This window comes from Apteryx rowi, unplaced genomic scaffold (genome assembly GCF_003343035.1).
Source record: "Apteryx rowi isolate R43461 unplaced genomic scaffold, aptRow1 scaffold_351, whole genome shotgun sequence".
Lineage (NCBI taxonomy): Eukaryota > Metazoa > Chordata > Aves > Apterygiformes > Apterygidae > Apteryx > Apteryx rowi.
Genome location: NW_020449986.1, coordinates 969,576 through 979,462, shown reverse-complemented (window position 1 = coordinate 979,462; position 9,887 = coordinate 969,576). Strand labels below are relative to the sequence as shown.

At 35.9% G+C, this 9,887-nt stretch overlaps 1 protein-coding gene across 1 annotated transcript in view; it reads left to right on the top strand.

Moving 5' to 3' along the window:
- Positions 1-447: 447 nt before the first annotated feature.
- Positions 448-9,887, top strand: part of ENPP3 (ectonucleotide pyrophosphatase/phosphodiesterase 3) — a gene marked incomplete at its 5' end in the record, with an annotated part of 28,984 nt that continues 19,544 nt past the window's right edge. The window contains 8 exons of the mRNA XM_026072811.1: positions 448-527; positions 1,095-1,214; positions 2,449-2,558; positions 3,936-4,001; positions 5,081-5,153; positions 6,553-6,661; positions 6,816-6,944; positions 8,345-8,376. Of these exons, the coding sequence (XP_025928596.1) occupies positions 448-527; positions 1,095-1,214; positions 2,449-2,558; positions 3,936-4,001; positions 5,081-5,153; positions 6,553-6,661; positions 6,816-6,944; positions 8,345-8,376 (719 nt within the window). The remainder of the gene's footprint in view (positions 528-1,094; positions 1,215-2,448; positions 2,559-3,935; positions 4,002-5,080; positions 5,154-6,552; positions 6,662-6,815; positions 6,945-8,344; positions 8,377-9,887) is intronic.

The window sequence follows — 9,887 nt, the reverse complement described above, 5'->3', positions numbered from 1 at the left end:
GACACTTCCATCTTAACATGAGGAAAAACTTTTTCACTGTGAGGGTGACAGAGCACTGGAACAGGTTGCCCAGAGAGGTGGTGGAGTCTCCTTCTCTGGAGATATTCAAAACACGCCTGGACGCAATCCTGKGCAACGTGCTCTAGGTGACCCTGCTTGAGTAGGGGGGTTGGACTAGATGATCTGCAGAGGTCCCTTCCAACCTCAAACATTCTGTGATTCTGTGATCTGAATTGAGTGTTAGGTGTCCATTGACTGCAGTGGGAGTATAGAAACCTAGCTCACAAGGAAACACCAGAAGGCCTGTGTCTTAATTTGGAATCAAATTTCCCCCCTAATCCCACAGTGACTGAGTATGCTGAATTCTTTTTTTTTTTGATACCAGCAATTTTAATTAAAAAAAGGAATTTGTAAGCAAATTTGTATTAATTTCATGATCTGTTGCAGAAGAATGTGGTACGCATTCAAAATACATGAGAGCTGTTTACCCCACAAAAACCTTTCCAAACCACTATACTATTGTYACAGTAAGTGTGAATTTATTATTTTTGCTTTTCATTTTCTAGGCAATGTAGAAAGGATGTTGTTGTGCCAAGGATTTGGCAATCCGATCTTTTTGTGGGACATGGGAGCTCAAATTATGAAGCTAAAGGAGAGAGAGATGCTGAGGCAGTACATTTAGTAGTCTAGAGGGACAGGGGCATGATCTATGTGCTTACATGTGTATGCTGTCTGATTCTGGCCTGTGAACAGGTTGTTTCTGGTCTTTGTCAGTCTAATTGGATGAAGATAAGTGTGGATGAGGGCACATGATAGGAGTACGGATTAGGATGGGTTTGGCTGCTGATACATAGCCACATGGCATATATGATACTTAAAATATAGCACATCAGTTTTTAATTGAATTGGGGAGAAAATAAGGAAGCTAAAGGGAAGTCGACAGGCATGCTGAATTCATTGTCAGGAATCTAATGATCTGTGTGAGTTAGGAAAGCTAACACCTCCAAAATCATTGCAACAGTATGCCCTGCAACATTGTTTAGCTTTCATTTAATTTCAAGAATCATACTGTTTTGTTTATTTTCATTTTGCAGGGACTGTATCCAGAATCTCATGGTATTATCGATAACAACATGTATGATGTAAACTTCAACAAGAGTTTCTCACTTTCAGGGAAAGAAAAATTTCAACCTTACTGGTGGAAGGGGCAGCCAGTAGGTGTCTTTCTCTTTACAGTGTTCCTTTATTTCTAGAGTAGCTCATGTGCCATAAAACAAAACAACCCAAAAAAGGAGCAAAATGCCTAGCTGTTTGATATGTTCTGCAATATATGCTAAATATCCTGTTTGCTTTGTATTATAGGCTGYCTAAGAAACAGTTTGTTTTTTATGAAAGCAAAATAACTCTTTAAATGTTAACTCTGAGACTGAAAAAATTCTCTTTACGTGGCTGTTAGTAAAAAGCCTTAAAATATTGTGGCTAGTATTGAAATAGAAGTCTTGCCAAGGGAGGCCACAATAAATTTTTGATGGGGTTTTACTGCTTTTTATTTTCCCCACAATGTAGCTACAAAATCAAATCTGAAAATCTATAAAATATATCCATTTAATAATAGCACACAGGGTCAAGACTGTCTGTGTCTGAAGTAGTACTTGCAAAGTCCAGGAATAAAAAAGGAATGAAGAGAACAGCAAAGAACTTCACTTCCAGCAAAATGAACACTTATGTATAAACTATGGCATATTTCATCAAAAAAACACCTAGATTTACCTAGGGTTATGATTAATATCACACAATTACTGGAAATATCAAGCTATAAATACAGCACAAAAATATGAAACAGTATATAGTATACACACTTAGTGTGTAGCATTAGTGTTAGTAGTATAGAATACACACTTAGTATATAGTATATGTTTTGTATCCATATATATATATTATATATATGTCTGTGTAGTTATGTTTATAGTATACTCAGCTACTTGTTTTTTGTTGCTATTGTTTCATTTATGATTCAGACAGACTTGTAATAGGACCATAGCTGCACGCTTTAAGATGGAGAGAAATATTCCCTCTTATAATAAAATCATATAACTAGAAATGGTATCTTCCACCAGCATTTGTTATTGGAAATAAATAAAAAGATCACTACCTGTCATCAGTTATGGAAATACCTATACGTCTTTTTCTATGCTGAGAATAGGAACATCCCAAGGAATAGCAACATCCTGTGTTCAGTGCTACTAATCTTTGTTCAGAATGTATAAGTAGAAAACAAACTTCAAATCACATACAGTTGTTAGGCAACTCATGGCATGTGAAAAAAGAAAATGAAATACATGCCTAGAACCCATATTTCTGATCCAATTATGTAGTTTGACTCTGGTGATCTGAGGTCCTCTGGTGGTGTAAATGCTGTAAAATCATTTGTTGTATCTTTACCTATAGATCTGGCTGACAGCAATGTACCAAGATTTGAAAGCTGGCACCTTCTTTTGGCCAGGYTCTGATGTTCCTATTAATGGTACATACCCCACCTTGTACAGCGTATTCAACAAGTAAGTTTTTATAGTGCTTGTAGTAAATTCCTGTAAGTTACTCCAAAAAATCCAAATTGCCATATGATAGCTAATGGAAATGAATGACTACATTTTTAAACAACAGCCGGAGAGACAAATGCCATCTCAAACTGCCTTGTTTTTGCCATGAAACTACCATTAATAGTTGAAATTTTCAAAACCGTTTAGGGGATTCACAATGAGAAAGTCAAAGGGCAATGTATATTCTCCTATTCTGGACAGTTTTGAAAGTTTCATCCAACTGCAAACTGCTAATTTCCCACTCGGAAGGCATCCTATAATTGATTAGTAACCACCTCTAAGCTATACCAAAGATGATTACCATATTTTCACACATAAAATCTACAGATAATATATAGCCCTTTAAAAATATTTGTACTTGAAAGTAAGTTTTCAGATGACCTGTACCCTGAGATAACCAACACAAACCTTGAAGAGGGAATAGAAGTCAGGAACTAGACGGTTCCTAGACAGATAGAGGACACTGGATAGGGAAGCTACAGGAGGAAGATGGGCTCTGAGGTGAATTCCCTCTGGTATTGCTTGCACATATGATAACAAGCACACTGCTCCTGAATCATAGTTGTCTACGTTTTGTCCAGTAAATTCACATGTGAAAAGATAACAATTACCTTCATAATTATTCTTTTTCTTATGGAAGGCATTGTTATTAGCATACTATTCCTTAATTTTCACAGTGATCTCAGTAAATCTTTCTTATGAATCCTTACATTTACAAAGCTAACAACATGCAAGTATATCTTTGTAAGTCTGTTTAGAGAACAAAGGTTTTCCAGTGATGTGTAGGATTAGTACTCAGAAAACACCTGATTACTGTACCTAGTTAATGTGAAGTTTGTTCATGACTTTGGGGGAAGTAAAGCTATTAATGAGTAAATTCCTTTACAGGAGACAGAGCATGACCTCAAAGATTTTGCTGGGGATGTTACTTGCTTTTAAAACATTGAAGTCCGAGGTTTATACATGCTGGAAAAGAATAAAAATTATTCTTACCTGTACTTCAGGTTTAGGTCCTGAACTTGAAAATTCTTTTTTTTACATGTACTTAACTATATATACATGGGTAGTTCCACCAACATCACATGTTTCTGTTTGCAAGATCAAGATCTGACTAATTTGTCATTAGAAATGTGTTGCATTCAATCAAAAAATGAGAAGAATAAAACTGATTGCTCGTATCTTATTGTGATACATTATTCTTGAAATCCAAACCTTTGACTTTAATGTATTGCTAGAGAGTGGACTCTCTCTCTCTGTATTTGGATTCCAGGAAATTAGAATGGCTGATCAGAAAAGGCTTGTTGACAACATATCCTTTTTTTTTTTTCTTCCCAGTTCGGTTACATATGAACAGAGAATTTCAGGGATATTGAAATGGCTTGATAATCCCAAATCTGAGAGGTAATGCTTAATAATATCCAGCTGGTTTGTGAGAATACAGCTTGGAATGATTTTAATGCTTAGTAACTGAAGCTTCTGTTTGTGTTTGTGAAACATGGAAGAATCTTCCTCATTGTCCCAAATGAYAGTTTGTTGAACTTAAGTCTGTTTTATAAGTATAACTAATCATTTTCAGAATAAATACAAAATGCAAAGAGGTGTCCATATGTTTGATTAGGATGTGCTGTTGTATAACTTTTTTTTATTGTCTTTTTTGGGTTGATGTGTGGCCTAGAGGAAACAGGTAACATTCAGATTCTACCCTAAGCGTATGGATGAAAGATATTATATGAAAGATTTTTCAGAAGAAAAGTTAAATATTTGAAAATATTTGCAGGCAGTAATTCAGGATGAAGAGCAGATGTTAGTACTGATTGTAGTGGTTTGCAAGTGCCTGAGAATGGCAAACAAGTAGAAGACTTTTAAGTCTTCTTTGTGACAAGAGATTATGAACCTTGTAGTGAGTTAGGAATGTAATTTGGCAGTTTGTTGGCCAATTGATTCCCATCTGTTGCAACTGTTTAAATGAAATAATGATAGCTGAAGAAGTAATATTTTTCATATTTAAATGGAATGAGAGATTACCAGACTGATCTTTGTAACAGGTAAATAAGTGAAATCTTTTGTATAATGGTTTGTTAGCAAATTCCTCATATATTTRCAGTGAGGAGATGCTTTCTAGAGCCTCACCACTAAAGCAGGAAGAGGTCCTTTTGGTGATAATTCCACTTGTATCTCAACAAAGAACAGCTTTATTTGCTGTTTGGGATCTTGATGTTTTTCAGAATGATTTCTGGACACCAATTAAAGATACTGTATACTGCTTCTGAAATTGTAGCTCCAAATAATCCATCTTCATTACAAAACTCAGAGAGACTGGATGATTATATTTGCTGTAGGGATTTTTATTAAGGTTTGAGGAAGCTGTTTATAGTTCTGTTCATACTGCATTTTATTTTTCTTTTTTAATGAAAGTGTTCTTTTCCAATGCTGTCTCCAAATTCTCATTATATTCCTTTCTTACTTATTTTTAATGCTAGGCCTGATTTTTACACTTTGTATATTGAAGAACCAGATTCTTCTGGACATTCCTTTGGACCAGTTAGTAGTGGTGTAAGTAATTTTGGGCTTTTTTTCTTAAACTAAATTGCACCAAAAATAGTGGTGTACTATGAATTTATCCAATTTGTAAACTTGGAAAGGATAGCAGATCAAAAAATATCCAGATTGTTGTTTTGAATTCTTATTAAGTTAGACTCTCACTTGTGGTTGAGCCTATTGTTATGATTCTGACAGTGTGTGTGAACCAGAAGACCTGTAATCCAAATAAACTGGCAGAAAATCATTTCAGATCATACTATTTAGAAATATTATTAAGTTTCAAGCTTACTTTATTTAGAATGAGCTTTAGTGTTGTTTGCCAGTGTTATTTGGAAGCGTGTGGCCTGGCCAGTTCTCATTTTTTTATATTCCATACACTGTGCTTCAATGTTTGTTAATTTTTAACTCAAAAAATATTACATTTTTACTTGCATGCAGTCAAAAAATTAAATCTTTGAGGAGCTTAGGACTTACCATAGCAGCTTTTTCCTGGAGTGATCTTGTTTAATGCCTTTGAAAACGCTCTTCAGCAGAAAGCTTTTTTGTAGTGGACAAGGACAGAAAAACTGATCTCTGTAGAATAGATTTGGCTCTCTAAGTGAAAGGAGAACTCCATTTTTAGGAACACAAAGGGCTTAAAAACTGTTTACTGTATGCATAAACATTATATATATGTGCATTGTCCACACATGCCATACGCTCCAGAGAGCGCAGCAGAGTTAGAGGAACAAGAAGGGTGCAATTGCTCAGCTGTAGAGTCCTGGTAGACTCAGTCGGGTGTCGTCCTTGCTCTTCTCACTTTCAGGAAGACTGTAGGTCAGCTACTCCAGTTAGGGGGAAGCCATTCTCTGTGAATGGCTACAGGATGGGTTGTGCTGGATTTCTCCCGTATTACAACAGTAGTAATCAATGGTTTTCTGCAGTGTGTTTAAAGCGGCTCTATATGTGGGAGAAGGACACCATGTTGTCCCAGATGCTAAACTGGCCTCATAGATAATATGAGTGCATGTAAAAATTCTTGAAACATTACTTATTGTTAATAGAATGATATGTTCATACAGTAACAAAAATTTTATCATGTATTATAAATCTGATATTTTATAGAAATTTGGGGGTAAGGAACACATTTGATCTGAATGTGCTATTCTCCTTTTTAATAAAATATATTTTAAAGCTCAAATTTTCTCAAGTAATAGAAAAAATTCAGTGTGATTCTTTTTTTAAGTTAGTGCAGCATACGCTGTTGTAAAGTAGTGGGATTCTGCACATGTATATGGTAGTGGCGATGGTAAATTGCATTGCAGCAAAAAAAAAGAAGAAGCAGTATTAGGAACCTGAAAGCTGAGAGAAAAAACTTGCTTTTTTCTGACTTTCATGTTTGCATTTAAGTGAGATCTTGTTTATCTCACAGGTAATCAAAGCCTTGCAGCTAGCAGATCAAACATTGGGAATGCTAATGGAGGGACTTAAACAGAGAAATCTGCACCACTGTGTAAATCTCATTCTTTTAGCTGATCATGGTAATGTATATAGTTCAGTTTTTCAATATAAGTTTCACTGAGTCATTTTCTTCCTTGTGTAGTACATGTGCTTACTATTTTTAATCCATTTTATAATTCATTTTATCTTCCTTGTCATTGTATATAATAAAATAACTGTTTGTATGTTGTTTAGGGATGGAGAAGACCTACTGCAGCCAATTAGAATACATGACTGATTACTTAAAGCAGAGTAATTTCTACATATATGTTGGGCCTGCAGCTCGCATTCGAGCATACAATGTTCCGAAGGACTATTTCACTTGTAAGTGTGGACCAATGCTGAGATTGCACAATCAACATAACAGAAAGTAAATAAATAGGGAAAATGGATAATCAGTACTAATCAGTAGAGTGAGCAGCTGTCTGTTTCACCTAACCAGGCTTAAACATTCATGGAAGCTTTTTTTTGCAAGAATAACCCTTTTAGATCAAACTGAAAGATGGAAAAGCTAGTTGCAGACTTTGATTTGCATTTTCTTGGCATGCGGAAAGATAAAGTACAGATAGTTTTGTAGTTTTGAATTGGGACTTCAGATCTTTCATAAGTGCGCTGCTCTTCACAGATTTCTTGTGCAACATTGGGAGAGGCGCTCTGTCTTTTTGGATGAGTGACTATTTCTAACTGTGTGTGTACAGTTATAGAATCTGAATCCCAGCACACTGGGATCTGAGCCTTGGTTAAGCCCTCTAGCTAGTGTCATGAAAGAACACAAAATTAAAACCATGTGAACTGACTCTGAGTCAGAATAGAAATAATGCTACCAGACTGAAAAAAAAAAAACCCAAAACTTTTCTGCATCAGGGAAGAGAATGAACTGAGGTAAAACCATGAAAGTGATCTTTTCAGGGAGCTGATAGAATTAATGAAGTATTCTAAAAGGCATAGTTATTGAGGATCACAAGTAGGATCTTATTGTACTTTTATTTATTTTAGAATTTTTTATTTATCTTTTCTAATTGTATTTTTCTATTGTATTTATATTTGCAAGCACAACATTTATTTATACAACATAAAACAGACTTTCCTTGCTTTAGGGAGCAGGCAGTCTAAGTCAGACAGGAACAGAGTAACAAGATATTCTGAGCAGTCCAGAGGAGAGAATAATGATGTTTGCCATGTGTTTTAATCATAGTATAATTGTTGACTCATTTCCTCTGACAGTCTTACTCTGAAGGAATTTTCCTTCTGTAAATTGCCCAGATTTGTTTTTTAGAAAGCTAATGTCAAAAGGTTAAAATCACTCTTCTAACATGTGGAAGGTAAAAGCAAGAAGACAAATTCAATTTTCTCTGTGACTGCTGCTGTACACTGGTTCAGTGTAAGAAAGATATATTTCAAAGAGAGGTTAGATGGGAGAAGAAAATTTCATGCTGATGATTTGTCAGCTTTAGACATAGGCAGTCATCACCTTGGCAGTTTTTCTACAGTCTGTCTTGATGTGCGCAAAGCTAAAGATGTTGTAAGCTACTAGGTACTTCCACAAGGTACCACACTTATAGGCAATTACCCCTGGAAACATAATGTTGCTGTCTGGTGACCATAATCTGCAGAGCCTAATAAAGAACTCAGTTTTACGGAAGAAAAAATGTTGAAACTTCTCTCATGAGGCTTTGGACCTTCAATTGTTTGAATGTATGTTAATTTTTCTTTTTTTTTAACAGTTGATTCAGAAGGAATTGTTAAAGACCTTACAGTGAGTAAATATTTTAATAATTTTTCTTCATAGTTTCTCTTAATAGTCATATGATCAAAAAGTGACCAAAAAAGATCAAAAAGACCATCAAAAGATCCCCCCCCAAAAAAGATCAAGATCAAAAAAATTTTGTGAAAAACTGAAACTACGGGGCCAGTTTCAATGGTGTATTGATTCCAGTGTGCCATAGGAGGCAGTTCTGGAAGTTGCTCTAAGGTGTTGCACATAGGTTTGGCATGGCAGATCTCTATTCAGAGCAAAGGAGTTTCCTGTACTTCACGTTGAAAGGGAAGAAGTGGCTTTCTTCAGGCAGAGAAAGTAGGGCATATCTTCATTATACAACAGAATGTGACCCAGAAATGCTTTAGATAATAGAGACCCTGTTAGCTCTGGACCACAAGCACTGCATGCAGGCTGGTTTAAAGCAACTTTTCCACACAGCAGATAATGACATTATCGAGCACGTTGCCACAGGGTGTCACAGAGGCTGGAAGCATAAATAGGAACGGAGGGTGTTAGACAAATTAGTGAAGGACAGGTCTGTAAGGGCTATTAAACATGGTCCATATGAAACCTCTGACTTAGGGAATCCCTGAAGCCTACAGGAAACTGGGTACAAGAAAGAAGGCTCATTCAGTACTTGACTTGTTCTTTTACACTTTCCCTAAGTTTCTGATCCTGGCTACTATTGGAAACAGAGTGCTGGGCAAGATGGACCTTTGGCATGATGCAGTATGGCTGTTTTCAGGATCTTTTATTAGATKGAGCTTGGGTACTTGCAGTACTTTCAGGTATTAATACACCTGCATTACTTCTCGGCCCATACTGATAGTTCTGCTTGGGCCATGACCATACAGTGTGGATGAACCACCTCAGAGCAGGTCCAAGCTTGGCTGTGTCTCCTGTGTACACCATTGTGCTTTGTGGGTACACTCTGTCACAGCTGAGCTCTGCAGTAGGTGCAAAGCAAAGGGAGACCAAGCCTACTTTTTTTACTGAAAGGTGGTAAGAGGCACACACAGTCCATCAGTGCTATTTTTCTTTATACTTTTTAAGATAGATAATTCACTACCTTTATAATGTTTAAAATCTGTCTTATTATATGTGGGATGAACATGGTGGTCAAACTAACATACCTATAGGAAGCTTGACTGTTTGTATTTCTTTACATTTATAATTTACAGTGAGTTAAAAGTTTAAATAGATTAGTCTCCATTTATTGTCATAGTTTCCCCTTCTTTCATTTATTGCCAGTTCATTTTCCATTCTGTGACTAGTCCTAGTCCAAGCAGTAGACAGATGTTCTAATATTTTTAGAATGAATATTCACAACTTGGAAGAATTCTAGGCTGTCTTAGCTGAGTATATTTCTAATAAATCACCACTAGAGGTCTTCCCGTAATCTGTTGAACAACTCTGTTGTACAATATTACATGTAGCTTTTTGTCACGTAAAATCTAAAGAGCAGTGCACATTCCTGGTTAAATTATTCTTGATTCTGAATACTTAAG